At 48.7% G+C, this 18,526-nt stretch overlaps 1 protein-coding gene across 2 annotated transcripts in view; it reads left to right on the top strand.

Moving 5' to 3' along the window:
- The window catches only part of LOC147123288 (phosducin-like protein 2), an 84,112-nt gene extending 75,150 nt beyond the window's left edge, over window positions 1-8,962 (top strand). The window contains exon 7 of one of the 2 annotated variants that reach the window (XM_086004274.1): window positions 8,744-8,962. In XM_086004274.1, the coding sequence (XP_085860400.1) occupies window positions 8,744-8,889 (146 nt within the window). In that variant the 3' untranslated portion in view covers window positions 8,890-8,962. The remainder of the gene's footprint in view (window positions 1-8,743) is intronic. The other variant, XM_086004270.1, reaches the window with a different exon arrangement.
- The last annotated feature ends 9,564 nt before the right edge of the window (window positions 8,963-18,526 follow it).

Below are 18,526 nucleotides of genomic sequence, written 5' to 3'. Positions count from 1 at the left end.
GTGTGGTCTCACCAATACCTTGTACAACTGAAGCAATACCTCCCTATTTTTATATTCTATCCCCCTAGCAATGAAAGCCAACATTCCATTGGCCTTTGTAATCACTTGCTGCACCTGCATACTAACCTTTTGAGTTTCGTGCACCAGGACCCCCAGATCCCTTTGTACTTCAGTACTTTCCAGTTTCTTGCCATTAAGATAATAACTTGCTCTACGATTTTTCCTGCCAAAGTGCATAACCTCACACTTTCCAGTATTGTACTCCATCTGCCAAATCTCTGCCCACTTACTTAGCCTGTCTATGTCCCCTTGCAGGTTTTTTATGTCCTCCTCACTCACTACTTTCCCTCCCATCTTAGTATCATCTGCAAACTTTGATATGTTACACTCGGTCCCCTCCTCCAAATCGTTAATATAGATTGTAAAGAGTTGGGGACCCAGCACTGACCCCTGCGGAACACCACTAGTTACTGATTGCCAGTCTGAGAATGAACCATTTATCCCAACTCTCTACCTTCTGTTAGATAGCCAATCCTCTATCCATGCCAGAATATTACCCCCAATCCTGTGATTTTTTATCTTAAGCAATAATCTTTTGTGTGGCACCTTGTCAAATGCCTTTTGGAAGTCTAAATACACTACGTCCACTGGTTCCCCTTTATCCACCCTATATGTTACTTCCTCAAAGAACTCCAGCAAATTTGTCAAACATGACTTCCCCTTCATAAAACCATGCTGACTTTGTCCTATTAAATTATGATTATCCAAATGTCCTGTTACTGTCTCCTTAATAATGGACTCCAAGATAGCACTGGAGCCCTCTCCCTACCCACCAGTACCCTTGTGCAAGGGTTTACAGAGTAAGGTGCTCATATCTCCACCTGTTCTGGGAGTAAGGCCTGTGGAGGCTGCACATCACCAGAGAAGCTATCTGTGAATTGTGCCATATGCTAGAACCCAGCCTGAAGATCACCTCTACCACTGGTACAACATTGCCAGTAGGTGTGAAATTCACCTCAGCCCTGAATTGTTATGCAATAGGTTATTTCAGGCTGCCTTGGATGTCATCTGTAACATTAGTCAATGATCTGCAAATCGTTCCATAACACAGGTAGCTGCCTGAGCTAGCCTCTACATCACTCTCCCTGGGACTTCTAGCATCAGAGGGCACTCCCATTTTACAAAGTAGCAGGATTCCCAAAAGTACAGGGAGTCATTGGGCTGGATTTTAACTCGGGTGCGGGATGGTGTCGTGTTATCCGCATTTTGTGTTATCCACCCGAATCTCAATGGATGTGGGAGATTGATGCAATTTTAACTTAATTGTCCAATTCATTTCCAACGTGTGGGAACCCTTGGCAAATGGGTTCTTCCTGACTGAAAGTCACCTCTGATGATGTTATCAGTGCTGCTGCATTTAAGGTCTACAGCAAGCCTTGCTTCTTCTGCAAACTGCCAAGCTTTTTGCCTGTGGAATGTGAGAGACCTGCAGGAAAGATGACCAGCAGGAGACCTAGATCAGCTCCTTGTTTTGACGAGGTGGCCCTGCAGGCATTAGTAGATGGGGCTACAGCCAACAGGGAGGTGCTCTTCCCTTCTACAGGGAGGAAGAGGCCTCCCAAGCAGACCAAGGCAGTGTGGATGCAGGTGGCTGAGGAGGTCAACTCCTTGGGAGTCACCCGCAGAACCTGGATACAGTGCAGGAAAAGATTTCATGACCTTCAGCGCACTGGAAAAGTGAGTATGATTTTCCCATCACCCTCAATCTGATCCACATTGCCTTTCCTCACCAGCACTCAGCTTCAGCAATCTCTTCCTCCACATCCCACTTGACACTGACATTCATGCACCCTTACCCATTCCCTTTCTCTCTATGTGGTCACATTCACATAACTGTTCGACTATGCAGCCCTCACACTCTCTATCGCTGTGATGCTATGCAAACAACTGAAAACACACAGGGAGGGCCCTTGGTCTTGCCACCTCACTCCATCTTTGTCTCCTTCTAAGTATCGATGCTATGGAATCTCTACACTCACTCCTTCATTCTCACTCAACCTCCACTTGTCTCCCTCATTGCAGGAAAAGAGAGCTCACAATAAAAGAGAGCGAGCGAGGACAGGAGGAGGGACAGCCTCATTAGCCCACCTGACCCCCTGGGAGGAGGAGGTCCTGGAAATCGTGGGAATCGAGGAGGATGCGCAAGTGGGGGATGGACAGACGGGTGCAACACAGCAAGCTGGTGACAGAAAAGTTTCCCATCTCTCGCATTGGCATTGCATGAGTCACTGATAATGATATTGAAGCTCTAACAGATGCACTTATGAGCATCTGCAATATGCAATGTGCATGTAGCCTTGGCATCATATCTCTGACTCTTTCCATTACTCCACCACAGGACCATCGCAAGCATCCGTCCCCACTAGCCAGGAAGAACAGGCTGAGCAGCCAGACTCCTCAGAGGAAGCTGCAACCTCTGAGGGTGTAGCGTCACCAGAATTCAGCGCACCCAGCACCAGCGCAGACATTCACACCTCGGTGGGACCTTCGGGACATTGAGTAGTGTTGTCACCTGGTGTATCACAGCTCACAAGTGAGCATCAGCAGAATGTGGAGACAGGGACAGCAGTGGAGAGTCCTAGTCGGAGGGTGCAGGACTCTGCCAGCTCAGCTCAGCTGCATGTCGACCCTCTGCCTCTGGGTCCATCCATAAGATCAGCGGTGCTGGAACTCCAGGAACAGATGCAGGAGTCTCTGGCAGGGTTTGTCTCCAGGGTCGCTGTGAGTGTGGCGCGAATGGAGGAATCCATAGCGACCATGAGCAGAGCCTTTGTGGAGTCATTGGTGCATGAACGCATCAAGACGGAAAGGATGGCAACCTCCCTCAAATGGATGGCAACAGTAGATGAGAGGATGGCTTCGGCCATGGAGGAGATAAGTCACCAGAGTGCTGAAAACATGGTGAGTGTTCATAATAGAATAACACCTCTGGAGGAGCGATGGTCACCTATTGAACTGAGAAACCAGGCTTTCATGGAAGTCCTTCTGAGTAGGACTGCCATTGAAGATACAGGTCCCCATGGTTCCCCTGATGTGCAGCAAGGTGCTCTCCAACCATTTGCAGGTACTGAGGGGGACCTGACCCATGAGAGGGAAGTTGGTGGCAGACATCAAGGAAGTGGGGGCTCCTCTCCAAGCGCACACACTTCCATACCACTGCAGAGCCCTTGGTCAGAGCTCCACCGGAGTCCACATCCAAGTGAGATAGGCGTCTCAACCCCTGCACAGCCGCAGGAGCAGCAGACTGTTGATGAGCCCTCACAGGCTCGCAATCCCATAGGACGCCTGCCAAAGTTGTCGAGACAAGAGCAGCAGCAAAGTGAGCAAGGGGCCTCCACATCTGCTGAAGCCACAGGGGAGGCACCACGTAGCAGCACGCGTAAGAGGAAAATTCTGCACAAATAGTCACAAGGGTAGTCACTTAGGTGAAATGTTGTGTTTATTGTAAAAATGCCATCAGTTGGTTCTTGTACATAAAAATTCTGATGGCAACTGTTGCAGTTGTGGTGTGTGTCATTTTGTGAATGGGACTTTCACATTGAGGGCTTAGGATTACTTACAACTGTCAGTATGCTGGTCAAATAGCTAGGAATCAGCAGGGGCTTGGCCATTGTCGATGCTCAGGCAAGAAGCTGCGAGGCAAAAGTGCTTGATCGGCTAGGCTAGGCAAATCTGGCCAAGATGATTGCGTTCCTTGCATCCCGGGCAGCAATGTTCTCACGTAATGCTGCCGCTGGTTGATGGGCCTCTGCAGGATGTTCGTTTTCGCACTCCTCCTCCTCATCTGAGGAGGGTATGTAAGGAGCCACTTGGTCCTCAGGAATCTGCAAGCCATGATGCTGTGCCATGTTGTGAAGTGCACAGCAAACCATGATGATTCTGGAGACCCTGGCTGCTGAGTACTGCAGGGCTCCACCGGATCTATCCAGGCATCTGAAGCGCATCTTCAGCAAACCAATGGTTTGCTCGATTATGGCTCTGGTGGACATGTGGCTGGAGTTGTAGCTCTCCTCAACTTCGTTGGATGGGCTCCTCAACGACATCATTAGCCACGTTCTCAGGGGATAGCCCTTGTCTCCAAGTAGCCATCCATTAAGTTGGTCTGGTGGACTGAATAGTGGAGGCACACTAGACTGGCGCAGTATGAAGGAGTCATGGCAACTGCCAGGGTACTTGGTACAAACATGCAAAATTTCCTTCTTGTGGTCACACACCAGCTGAACATTAAGGGAGTGGAAGCCCTTGCGGTTGACAAAAATACCTGGATTGCGATGGGGTGCCTTAAGGGCCACATGTGTGCAGTCAACAACGCCCTGTACCCTTGGAAAGCCTGCCAGATTAGCTAATCCAACCACTCGCGCTGTGACACTTGCTCGATCCTTGGTGAAATGGATGTGATTGTGCGCAATGGCAAAGAGGGCATCGGTTACCTACGTGATGCAAGTGTGTGCGGTCGCCTGGGAGATGCCGCTGATGTCTGCTGCTGATCCCTGGAATGAGCCTGAGGCAAAAAAGTTGAGTGTGGTGGTGATTTTGACGGCCATTGGTAAGGCTTGTCCACCTGGTCCTCTGGGCTGCAGGTATTGTTGCAGCATTGCGCAGATGTCACTCACTACCTCTCGCAAAAGTCGGAGCCGCCTTTGGCACTGCTGCTCAGATATGTTGAGGTAGCTGACCCTATGTCTGTTGGGGGGTTTCTCCTGCGCCGTCGGGCTTCCAAGCGCTGGCCCCTTCTGGCCTGTGCAGCTTCAGGTGGGTGAGCAGCAGCCTGGCGCTCCTGTTGCTGCTGCTGCCATTGGTGCTGCTGTTGTTCCTGGTTCTGCTGGTGCCGAGGCTGGTGCTCGAGCTCATCTAATGCCCAGAAGGGAAGGAAATAAATGACTTCCATGCTTCTGGTATATGCCTCAGTTGAGGAAGTGCTCAGTGAGGTTGGTGAGAGGGGTTTCCCAGGAGGTCACACTGGAGATGGGTGTCAGGCTTCAAACTTCCACAGCTGTGGTTATGCCTTCTAAAAGTTCCCCCAGACCTGAGACAACAAAGTGATGCCACCTGCAAATGATGGCTGATCAAATCTCCTCTTTAATGGTTGACCTGCAGCTGATAGTCAGCAATCCAATTGTGCTCCCGCCAGGTTTCACCATCGTGTTTCCCACTAGGTGTGTTTCATGTGGGAAAAGGGTTAAATTCGCAAGGGCCTTTCAAAATAGGATTATAGAGGCTATTTAGTGCTTGTTAAGGGCCTTAACGACCTATCCCGCCTGTTGGAGGCGGGACGGAGTCGGGACCATTAGACTCGACTGAGTTAAAGTTGCTCGGAGTCGGGAACCAGGTGGGGAGGTCCCGCCCGCCAGTTTTCGCCATTTTAACCCCCCACACGCCTCCAATCACGCCTCCACGGCCCATTGAAAATCCAGCCCATTGACTGCACACATGTGGCATTACGTTCACCTGTCCTCTGCAGCAGTTAGGATGCGAACATCCCTCTGGGGAGCTGCTTCCTGGCTGTTCTTTCCACCTGCACTTGCTCCTGTACATTTGTGCTTGGTGACTCACCCATTACAAACCCCTGTACCTCACTATCTAGAGTACACGTGGTGCTAATTTCTGAAATGGTGCTTGTTAAGGTCGGAGAAAGTGATGCTACTTCTTTGGGAGGGTTTCCCATCTCAGCATCTGCTGCAGCTTGGCCTGGGACCTCTGATGTATCTGTAAAGAGAGGAAAAGGACAAGGGTTAGCAGGTAGTCAAGGGTAAGCAATAGCAGCTGTGTGACAGCGCTATGCATCACCACCTTGTCCTGCAGAGTGAGTGAGGGTGAAAGTCCATTATATGAAGAGAAGGGAAATGGCCAAACACCCTGCTGTGCATGTCCTCCAGCCTCACCATCTACCACACTGCTTGTCCTCCCTCTGGCAATAATACCAATTGCGGCCTCCTCCATTAGCATGAGCACTTGTACTGTCGATGAACCTTCTCCAGATCTTGCCAGCTTGTCCTACAATAGGAGTGGGAGTAGTTTAGTGTGTGCCCCAAGGATTGTGAAGATGTGGGAGGCAACTTAACATAACGTGCATGCTGACAGTAAGAAGCAACAGGTGTGAGGAAGAAGAGCAGTAACAGGTGTTGAGTGTGCGAGAGGAAGCAGAAAGAGGTGCAGCGAAGTGTGCTGCTGTCATTGGAGGAGAGGCATGGGAAACAAGGATGATTGATAATGCTGGGGATAAAATACAGTGGTGTAGGGCTGTGCAGAGTAAGAGAGATGTGAGTGAGACCTTTTCAGCTCTCATGAGGTCATTGAACTTCTTGCAGTAGTGCCCCCAGGTCCTGGGAGCTATGCTGCTTGCATTGACATTGACAGCCATCCCTCTCCATTACAATTTGATTGGGCACATCGTGTTCCACCAGAACCTCCACAGCACCATCTGAAAACCTGGGTACAGGGACTGTAGTTATCTTCTCCTGTGCTTGGCAAAAATAACTGCAAAGTTCGCCGAACAAAAATTGCACCCGCTCTTTAAGAAATGCAGGCGGCCTTTAAATAGTGGCAGCCCTACTGGAATACTTGCACCTCAATGGGCAAGTTGCCTATAGTGCTGACAGCTCTCCATGAATATCAAAATGAGGCCTGATCAACAAAATGGTTTTGACCTCCAGCCACATCATCAGATGGGCTCGCTCGACATACATGCAACATGAAAATTGCTCCCAACATTTCAGAGGGTGATTTGTCCTATATGGCAGAAGGGATTTATGGGCTCCTACAATCCACTCACCCATCAGACAGAAGTATCTGGATGTCAACCCAGAATTCAAAGCCAGAGCTCTAGTCTCCACTCGCTGGAACTGTCTGGAAGCAGGGTTCGAACCCCTACACTTCCTGACTCAGAGGCAGGAATGCTTCCAGTAAGCCAAAGCCTTGCTCCACAGTGGAGAATGTAGAGCTATAACAACCTGCTCATTCAGGTGATGCGGGTCACTAGGTCACTAAACCAATATGTAAAGCAGAATGGAGGACAGACTTTATGTTAATTGTATTAGCTTGCAGACCAGACAATACTCCAATGCCCATATTCACTGTATCGGTGCCGCTTCCTGCTCTCACCCCAAATTGGAAAATGTCATCAACTTTGCTTTACCAGGCTTTTACCTGCTTTTACCAGGTGTAAGATCTTTAAGTGTTTTCAGCGGGCAGGGGTTCTGCAGAAAGCGGAACTCTCCACCCGCAGAGGCCCATCTCCAGGGTAGGCATCCAATCTGTCAGGAGGATTCTTGACAGATCAGAAATGCCGGTTTTCAGCGCATGGGCTTCGCAAGCCTGAATCCGGCATTTCCGATGTCCCTATGGGTGTGTACACAGCGCGTACACACCCGTAGGCATCGGAAAATACGGGCCATTGTGTTTTCAGGTCAGTCCCACATACAACAGCCAGGCTCTCAAGTTGTGGGGAATTTATTCTAAAACAGAATATTAGTTATTCTATGATTAGAAATTTCTGAACAAAGACAATTTTTGGAGGCTTCCTTGCATTGTGCTAGCCCCTATTTGTAGCCACAAGAAACAGCATAGACCAGAGAATATCACTTATGGTAACCAAATGAAAACAGCATCGTTCAAAGCACATTTTTCATGTCAACCACATCAGAACAGTTTATTAGAGATCATATCATTTATGGTAACCCATGCCAGAACAGTTTCTTACAGAGCATATCACTCATGGTCACTATGCTGGAACAGTACGGCACAGAGCAATACGCCTACTGTTTAGAATTATTGTAATTCCTCCTGACTATTTGGATCTTTGTTGACAAATTTTGATGCTTTAATGGCTAATTCTGCTAAAAATGACCATAAAGGCAGCCAGATTGTCGTAAAACCCCAATTGGTTCCCTAATGCCCTTTAATCAAAGGAGGCCCGCTATAGGTCTGACCTATACGTGACTCTAGTCCCACACTACGTGGTTGATTCCTAATGCCCTCAGAGTAACTAGGGATGGGCAATAAATGCTGCATTGTTAGTGTAACCCTAATTCAAAGAATAAATAAAAGTAAATTAGTCTACATACCACCTAAGGAGATTAATATTATATTAAAAAGCTTAGGAATTTTTTGACAAGTGTTAATTATTTACAAAAAATATCATTTTCACTAAAGATGATTGAAATTCTATCATTTTTAGTCAGAAGAAAATAGGATGGCAGAACTTGAGCTAGCGTATAATTTTACAACAAGGTTAGGTTTGTGTGTGGTTGTTGTATAGGCTGTTGTTTTATCACGTCTGTCAAAATGAAACAAAAATTATGCAGCAACATCCCTTAGAGATAGTGTCATTCACATCACTGTAATGGAGATTACATGTGCCTCAGCAAAACGATATTGCACTTTTGGTTCCAAAGTGAGAACAATCTTGGCTTGGCATTGACTTCAAAAGCATTGTATAATGGAGCTTAAGACTCAGCTATTTATAATGTTTGTACATACATCCTGCTGATCCCAGTGGCTTGTTCTACCAATCTTTTATAATGATATAAAACAAAATATTAGTCTTACTATAATAGTCTAAAACTATAAAAGTACTCTAAATTGTCAAATAGTGATTTTGATTCCCAATCCCAAATGGAATACCATAAGACATGGCTAATGTCCAAGTTAATGTACAGCACTACTAATGTTCTTATTGTTTCAGAGCTAGAATGGAAGCTAGCAAACACAGGTGCAATAAAGACAGATTTAGAAGAGAATCCCAAACGAAAGGTTATGGACTTGATGACATCATCAATACAAGATTGTTCTATTCAATATTTTAATGAAAGTGATCACGAAGAAGCCTGATATTGACAGCAAATGTTACAAGCTCATTAGTATTGATTAACAATGATGTTAAATAAAGGTATTTTGACTTGTATTTCTATTTTGCCATAAACCCCATTTAGTCACGTTCACGTGCTAGCCTTGCTAAGTCTGACATTTTAATCAAATACAAAATTATCCAAACTCTCGGACTCAGCAGAACTGATCAAGACTTGGATTCTGCTCACTTTACAGGGATGAGGACTCATAGGAACAGGAGTAGGCCATTCAGCCTCTCGAGTCTATTCCGCCATTTATTTAGATCAAAGGCCTGATCTGTACCTCAACTCCATTTACCTGCTTTTGCTTCGTATCCCGATACCCTTACCTAACATCTTGGTTTAACATCTCATCCGAAAGATGGCACCTGCAACAAGTGCAGCACTCCTTCAGTACTGCACTGAGACTGTCAGCTGAGATTATGTGATCAAATCTCTGGAGTGGCACTATGAACCCACAACCTCCTGAATCAGAGGCGGGAGTGCTACCACTGGGCCATGGACACCTATGTAGCACTATGAGGTTGATACTTAGCGTCCTCTGCAAGGGCGGGGGATGGGGCAAAATACTGCCTTTCCACTGTTGCCTACATTCCAAGAACAAATTTAAAAAATGGTTCCCAGCAGCTAAGAATTAGCAGATGATCTCATATTGGTGGAGAACATAATATTATACTGAATATATTTAAGAAGGAGATAGATTTCTAGATACAAAAGGCATCAAGGGGTATGGGGAGAGAGCGGGAATGTGGTATTGAGATAGAGGATCAGCCATGATCATATTGAATGGCGGAGCAGGCTCGAAGGGTTGAATGACCTACTCCTGCTCCTATTTTTTTTTTCTATTTACGCTTATCCAATTAAAATTTGATTAGTCATGCAGTGCTCCAACTGGGCTTTCTTATAGCATTTTTAAATTGTATTCACAGTGTAAAGACAGTTCCCATAAGCAGTACTTTCATCAGTGGAGAGGCTGAGGTAGGGTAGAGGTGGCCAATGATGTGGAAATGAAAGTAAGCAGTGGTGGTGATAGATAATATGCAGTATTTAAAGTTCAGCTCAAGCTTGAACAAGACATCAATGTTGGGAAACGTTTTGGTTCAACCTGATAGAATGGCTGGGGAGAGGGATTAAGTTAGTGGCAAGACAGTGGAGTTTGTGGCAAGGACTGAAGGTGATGGTTTTGGTCTTTTTGATGTTGAACTGGAGGAACTTGAGACTCACATAAGTCTTGATGTTGGCCAAACTGTCTGGCAGTACAGAGGCAGTCGAGGCAAGTTGTGGAGCTTGGTATCATCAGTGCATGTGTGAAAGCTAATCCTGTGCCTGCAGATTATGTCACCAAGGAACAGCATATAGATAAGGAAGAGGAGGGGGCAAGGGTAGATTCTTTGGGGACCTTGGAACGTGGGGAAAGAACAGAAGCTATTGATGGAGATGCACCAGGTGCATTAAGATAGGAAGGAATGGTACCATGCAAGGGCAGTTCCATGGAGCTGGATGACGGAGGAAAGGCATTGGAGGAGGATGACATGGTCAACCATATCGAACAATGTGGAAGATTGGGGACAAAAAGGATCAATGCACCATGGTCAGTGATGTGCCTCAATAATTCCGAGACTCGAAGGTAGCAGAACAAAACAAGGCTTTTATTAACTTAGAACGAAACACGTAAACGAGAGAGATGTCGTCCTTCTGGAGATTGGGGCTAGACTGAAGCTAGCTTACAAACGGGGCCAGGTATGGGCGGAGCCCTACACACAGCACATTCCAGCACATTCCAGTATACAATACAGCACATTCCAGTACACAATACAATGAGGTCTGGGGGAAGGGAAATGACACTGAAACCGATCTCAGTCACAGGCAGTGATGAATGGAAATATTTCATCACATTCACCCCTTCTATAGATTTAGTCTGTTCGGGGGTTTGATAGTCCTCTGCGACCGACGTGGCTGTTGCGGTGCCGCGGGTGTCGGCTGGGTGTCCCCGGTAGCCTCCTGGGTCTCTGCCGGGGGTGCCGCCAGGGTTGTTGAAGGGGTAGTTGGTGGGGGTGCCGTTGGTCGGTGTTCTTCCGGGGGTGATGAAAGAGTAGTGGGTGGGTAAGAGTTGCTGTGATCGTCGTTGCCGCTATTGCCGTGGTTGTTGTCGATGCCGGCTGGGGCGACGTCTTTTATGGACACGGTGTCCTCCCTTCCGTCAGCGTGCCGGACATATGCGTATTGGGGGTTGGCGTGGAGTAGGTGTACTGGCTCCACGAGAGGGTCCGTCTTGTGGCCCCTCACATGCCTTCGCACGAGTACCGGACCTGGGGTGGAGAGCCATGACGGCATGGATACGCCTGAGGTGGATTTCCGGGGAAAGACAAACATTCGTTCATGAGGCGTGGTATTAGTGGCCGTACACAATAGCGACCGTATCGAATGGAGCACATCCAAGAGGACTTCCTGCCAGCGGGAGATAGGGAGGCCCTTGGTCCTTAGAGCTAGAGTGACTGCTTTCCATACTGTCCCGTTCTCTCGCTCCACTTGGCCGTTACCCCGGGGGTTGTAGCTGGTGGTACGGCTCGTGGCGATCCCCCTGGACAGCATGTACTGGCGTAGCTCTTCACTCATGAAGGACGCCCCCCTATCCGTATGGATGTAGCTCGGCATACCGAACAGGCAGAACAGGCTGTTGAGGCATTTAATGACCGTGGCGCTGGTCATGTCTGGGCAGGGGAAGGCGAATGGGAACCGGGAGTATTCGTCCACAATGTTCAGGAAGTAAACATTGCGGTCGACGGACGGGAGGGGGCCCTTGAAATCTAAGCTGAGCCGCTCAAAGGGCCGTGTAGCTTTGATTAAGTGGGCTCTATCTGGGCGGTAGAACCGAGGCTTGCACTCAGCGCAAGTGCGGCAGTTCCTGGTCAGGGACCGAACTTCCTCAATCGAGTAGGGTAAGTTACGGGACTTTATGAAGTGGAACAGCCGCGTGACCCCTGGGTGGCAGAGGTCGTTGTGGAGGGTCTGTAGCCGATCCCCGGTGGCGCTGGCACACATCCCTCGTGAGAGGGCGTCAGGGGATTCGTTAAGGGCCCCTGGCCGGTAAATGATGTCGTACTCGAAGGTGGAGAGCTCGATCCGCCACCTAAGAATCTTATCATTTTTAATCTTCCCCCTCTGTTTATTATTGAACATAAACGCTACCGACCGCTGGTCGGAAAGTAGGGTGAAGCGTTTGCCGGCTAGGTAGTGGCGCCAGTGGCGCACTGCCTCCACGATGGTTTGGGCCTCCTTTTCCACGGAGGAGTGTCTGATCTCGGGCCCTTGGAGGGTCCTCGAGAAGAAAGCTACGGGCCGCCCCGCCTGGTTGAGGGTGGCCGCCAAGGCGAAGTCAGGCGCATCACTTTCCACTTGAAATGGAGTGTTCTCGTCCACTGCCTGTAGCGTGGCCCGCTCAATATCCTGCTTAATGCTTTTGAAGGCGGCGTGGGCCTCAGCAGAGAGCGGGAAAGAGGATGCTTTCAAGAGGGGGTGGGCTTTGTCGGAGTAGTTGGGGACCCATTGGGAATAATAAGAAAATAACCCCAGGCATCTTTTCAGGGCTTTGGGAGTGTTGGGCAGGGGCAGCTCCCGTAGGGGGCGCAATCGGTCGGGGTCTGGTCCGATTTCCCCATTCTCCACCACGCTGCCTAGTATGCAGAGGCGCGTGGTGTTGTAAATGCACTTGTCCTCGTTGTAGGTGAGGTTGAGTTTTTGTGCGGTTTTCAGGAACCTCTCGAGGTTCAAGTCGTGATCCTGCTGGTTGTGACCGCAGATGGTGACGTTGTCGAGGTAGGGGAAGGTTGCCTGCAAGTGGTGGTCATCGACCATGCGGTCCATCTCCCTCTGGAAGACCGAGACCCCATTCGTCACCCCAAAGGGGACTCTGAGGAATTGGTAGAGGCGTCCGTTCGCCTCGAAGGTGGTGTACGGGCGGTCCTCTGGTCTGATAGGGAGCTGGTGGTACGCTGACTTGAGGTCGATGGTGGAGAACACCCGGTATTGGGCGATTTGGTTCACCATTTCTGATATGCGGGGTAGCGGGTAGGCGTCTAGTAGGGTGTACCTGTTGATCGTTTGACTATAGTCGATCACCATCCGTTTCTTCTCGCTACCCCTTACCACTACCACTTGGGCGCGCCACGGGCTGTTGCTGCGTTCAATAATGCGCTCTTTCAGGAGCCTGTCTACCTCGGTTGCGATGAACCGCCTGTCCTCCCAGCTGTACCTCCTGCTTTTGGTCGCTATTGGCCGGCAGTTAGGGGTAAGGTTCGCGAATAGCGAAGGCGGCTTTACCTTCAGGGTAGCCAGACCGCACACTGTGAGGGGCGGCTGGGACCCACCGTACTTGAGCGTGATGCTTTGGTGGTTGCACTGGAAATCCAGGCCCAAGATCACGCTCGCACATAGGTTCTTCATGATTAATACTTTAAAATTATCATATACAGTTCCGTTAACGCACAATTGTACCGTGCAGTAACCCAGAATGGTCGATGTCTGGGTTTTGTCAGCCATAGAGATGGTACCCTGAGTAGGGACCACCTTTAGGGAGAGTTGTTGTGCCAGTTCTGGGTGGATAAAGCTCTCCGTGCTTCCACTGTCAATTAAGCATTTAACCCGGCACCCGTTTACCTCGATGTCCACCATTGATCTGGATAGCGGGTGCGGCCTGGTCTGGTCCACTGTGACCGATGCCACTGTAGGGCCCTGATCGATACAAGATGGCATCCACGCTGTCTGCTCACAAGATGGCGGACCCCACGAGGTCGGGCAAGATGGCGTCCAAGATGGCCGCTCCCACGGCGCACACGCGGCGGTGGCGGGTTTTCCGGCGGGGTTCCCTCTGCACACCTTCCCGAAGTGCCCCTTCTTACCGCACTTAAAGCAGGTGGTGCCTTTCGCCGGGCACAGGTTTCTGGTGTGCTTTGGCTGCCCGCAGAAGTAGCAGTTGTGTCCCTGACGTGTCGCGGCTGTCGTAGGGCTTCTGGGGGGAGAGCGGGGCCCAGCCGGTGTCGGGCTGTCGGGCGGGGAAGATGCCTTCCAAGATGGCGGCGCCCTCGGTGCACACGTGGCGGCGTGGACGGCGCGGGCTGAAGAGTAGGCGTCCGAGTTTCTCTGGGCCACATCCAGGGATCGCGCGGTGTCCGCAGCCTGTTTCAGGTCCAACCCTGTTTTTTCCAGCAGTCTTTGCCGGATGTAAGTGGAGCTGAGGCCTGTGATGAAGGCATCGCGAACAAGCTCGTCAGTGTACACCGCGGCTTTTACATCTCGGCACTTGCAGTCTTTGCCAAGCATTTTCAGGGTGCTTAGGAACTCCTCCACCGATTCCCCTGGTCGCTGTGCGCGGGTGGCGAGCAGGTGCCTAGCATACACCTCATTCGTAGGCTGCTGGTAATGCGCCTTTAAGATGTCGCAGGCGGCCAGGTACGTCTCGGCGTCTTGGATGAGGGGGTAAACCCGATGGCTTACCCAATTCCGCAGAATTCCGAGTCTCATCCTTGCAGCGTCCGTAGCGTCTTTGACGGCTGCGGAATTGTCCAGGAAGAATTCCATACACTCAAACCAGTGTCCGAAGCGTGCTGATGCGTCCGGAGCATGTTGATCCAAATCCAAACGTTCGGGTTTCAGGAGTTGATCCATAGTGTTGAAAAAATAAGTTAATAAAATTGATGTGCCTCAATGATTCCGAGACTCGAAGGTAGCAGAACAAAACAAGGCTTTTATTAACTTAGAACGAAACACGTAAGCGAGAGAGATGTCGTCCTTCTGGAGATTGGGGCTAGACTGAAGCTAGCTTACAAACGGGGCCAGGTATGGGCGGAGCCCTACACACAGCACATTCCAGCACATTCCAGTATACAATACAGCACATTCCAGTACACAATACAATGAGGTCTGGGGGAAGGGAAATGACACTGAAACCGATCTCAGTCACAGGCAGTGATGAATGGAAATATTTCATCACAGTCAGTCACAGAGAATGTCATTCATGACTTTGGCCAAGGATCATTTCAGTGCTGTATGAAGAGTGGAGGCTGGACTGGAGGAATTCAAACATGTTGTATGAACATGCTATCACATCCACGATGAGTTGCATGCTGACACTTGGATATTATTGCATGTCATTTTGACAATTGGAATTTTTTTTACTTTTACTTTGTTTGCAGGAGAAGACAACCCATTAAAACAGAGTGAACAGCTATGGGAGATGGATCCCTAACTTCAGAACTCTAATCCTGTATGAGGAAGAAGCCCTAAAACTCCTGGGAAGAGAGATAGTAGAGGGTGCCCTTGTTATCCTATTCTCTCATTCATTCACTGCCAACAAAGTATATACTGGAGCTCTTTACTGTGTCACTATTTTTACTGAAAACTATCTGTGAAGGTTGCTCGTCAGGACACCATTCTAAACTCCTTTTCCTTTCTAATGTCTTCAAATATGTTATTTCCCCAGATCCATGTCCACCTCTTCCATAACTCCTTGTTAAAATCAGTCCTGTCTGGCCTCTGCTTTTCATCTGTAGCGGAGTTCCCCATGCCGGAGACACTAAAGGCAGTTTTTCCCATGAATGCTCAGACGACTGTAATAGATTTACACTTCACCCTCCCTGTTCTTGGCCCCAGGGTTTCATTCCCACTGCTCCTTGCTCCCCTGCAGGTTCATGCATTCACTGGTGTGGACTGCCAACAGCTGAAGCCACTACACACCTCTGCTGACTCATGGTTGACTCGCGGCTCCTCAGCGCTCCGATTGCACTGCACAACCTTCACTAATGTCGCTGCTGATGCTCTGCTCCTTGAATAGCTCCTGGATCCACTCCTGCTCCACAACTGACTCTGAACCTGGATATTGGTTTATCGACACCACAAGCTGACCACAAACCAGCTTCTTCCCACCAAAGGGCCTCAAACTTTAACTTTGGGCTATTTCATATTGTCTTTTCAATGTCCTCCCTTTACGACTGCAACATGTCTCACCTCATCTCTGTCATTTTGAACTTCTTTTCTGTCCATTCACGTATGCATATTGGCTACCACTACAGACCTGATCCCGTTACTTATATCCCCTTTTCCCTCTCGTTCCCTTCTCTTCCTGTCACCTGGCTATGCCATTTTTAATTTCTCTCCTCTCAGATACTTCTATTTATTTGTTCTTGGGATATGGGGGACACTGGCATGGCAGTACTTACTGTCCATCATTGGTTGTGCCAAGGGCATTAAGAGTCAACCACGTAGTGTGGGATTGGTGTTACAAGCAGGCCAGATGGGTGGTGGTGGCAGATACCCTGCCCTGAAGAACACCAGTGAACTAGTTGGGGTTTTACAACAAGTTGTCAGTTTTAATCACAATTTGCCACTGTTGGTCAAAAAATTGCCAGATTGGGATTCTGAAGTTGTGACCTCTGTGTTGCTGGTCCAGTACCATAACTACTAGGCCATAAGTATATTAAGGGCAAGAGGATAACTAGGGAAAGAGTAGGGCCCATTAGGGACCAAAGTGGCAAGCTGTGTGTAGAGCCAGATGATGTAGGTGGGGTTTTAAATGAATTTTTTGCATCTGTGTTCACTATGGAGAAGGACGATGTAGACATAGAAATCGGGCAGGGGGACTGTGATATACTTGAACATATTAGCATCAAGAGGGAGGAGGTACTAGCAGTTTTAGCGGGCTTAAAAGTGGATAAATCCCCAGGCCCGGACGAGATGTATCCCAGGCTACTATGTGAGGCAAAGGAGGAGATTGCAGGGGCTCTGACACAAATTTTCAGAACCTCTCTGGCCACAGGGAAGGTGCCAGAGGACTGGAGAACAGCTAACATAGTACCATTATTCAAGAAGGGTAGTAGGGATAAACCAGGGAATTACAGGCCAGTGAGCCCAACATCAGTGGTAGGGAAATTATTGGAAAAAATTCTGAGGGACAGAATTGGTCTCCACTTGGAGAGGCAAGGATTAATTAGGGATAGCCAGCATGGCTTTGTCAAGGGAAGATCATGTCTGGCCAATTTGATTGAATTTTGAGAGGGGGTGACTAGGTGTGTGGATGAGGGTAGTGCAGTGGATGTGGTTTACATGGATTTCAGTAAGGCTTTGGATAAAGTCCCGCATAGGAGACTGGTCAGGAAGGTAAAAGCCCATGGGATCCAGGGTGCCTTGGCACATTGGATCCAAAACTGGCTTAGTGGCAGAAGGCAGAGGGTGATTGGTGGAAGGTTGTTTTTGTGACTGGATGCCTGTGTCCAGTGGGGTACCGTAGGGATCGGTGCTGGGTCCCTTGCTGTTTGTGGTCTACATTAATGATTTGGATGTGAATGTAAAAGGTATGATCAGTAAGTTCGCAGATGACACGAAAATTGGTGGGATGGTAAATAGCGAGGAGGGTAGCCTCAGTCTGCAGGACGATATGGATGGGTTGGTCAGATGGGCGGAACAGTGGCAAATGGAATTTAACCCTGAAAAGTGTGAGGTGATGCATTTTGGGAGGACTAACAAGGCAAGGGAATACACAATGAATGGTAAGACCCTAGGAAAGACAGAGGATCAGAGGGACCTTGGTGTGCATGTACATAGATCCCTGAAGGCAGCAGAACAGGTGGATAAGGTGGTTAAAAAGGCATATGGGATACTTGCCTTCATTAGCCGAGGCATAGGATATAAGAGCAGGGAGGTTATGATGCAGCTGTACAAAACGCTTGTAAGGCCACAGCTGGAGTGCTGTGTGCAGTTCTGGTTGCCACACTATAGGAAGGATGTGATTGCTTTGGAGAGGGTGCAGAGGAGATTTACCAGGATGTTACCTGGGCTGGAGCGCTTTGGCTATGAAGAAAGACTGGACAGGCTGGGGTTGTTTTCCTTAGAGCAGAGAAGGCTGAGGGGGGACCTGATTGAGGTGTACAAAATTATGAGGGGCATAGATAGGGTAGATAGTAAGGAACTTTTCCCCTTAGTAGAGGGGTCAATAACAAGGGGGCATAGATTCAAGGTAAGGGACAGGAGGTTTAGAGGGGATTTGAGGAAAAACTTTTTCACCCAGAGGGTGGTTGGAATCTGGAACTCACTGCCTGAAAAGGTGGTAGAGGCAGGAACCCTCACAACATTCAAGAAGCATTTGGATGAGCACTTGAAATGCCATAGCATACAAGGCTACAGACCAAGTGCTGGAAAATGGGATTAGATTAGACAGGGCTTGATGGCCGGCATGGACGCGATGGGCCAAAGGGCCTCTTTCTGTGCTGTATAACTCTATGGCAGCCAATCCCTACTTCAACCCACCATAACTTCTCTGCGTTTGTACTCTCCTGCTGCAGTCCCAGGCTTGAATCCTTCTTGAAGAAGCCCATAGATACCCTCTGTGCCTTTTATGACATTCTGCAAAGGGCCAATGAGCTATCCATCACTGCTTCTAGTTAAACTATGAACATTTTGCAGCTACATTGCCTCCAACAGATACCCACTTTCTCTATCTTTACATTGGCTCAAGACTCCCTCTGCTGGTTTTTAATTAATTTACGAATATAAAGCATAGTACATAACCCAGCAGCAAGGGTAGAATCATAACAAGTTCCTAATGCCAAAAATATCTAAAACATTATTAA

This window comes from Somniosus microcephalus, chromosome 2, assembly GCF_052327205.1.
Source record: "Somniosus microcephalus isolate GS21.2 chromosome 2, FLI_Smic_1.0, whole genome shotgun sequence".
Taxonomy (NCBI): Eukaryota; Metazoa; Chordata; class Chondrichthyes; order Squaliformes; family Somniosidae; genus Somniosus; species Somniosus microcephalus.
Note: the sequence above shows the minus strand (reverse complement) of the source record. Positions and strands in the feature narration are given on the sequence as shown.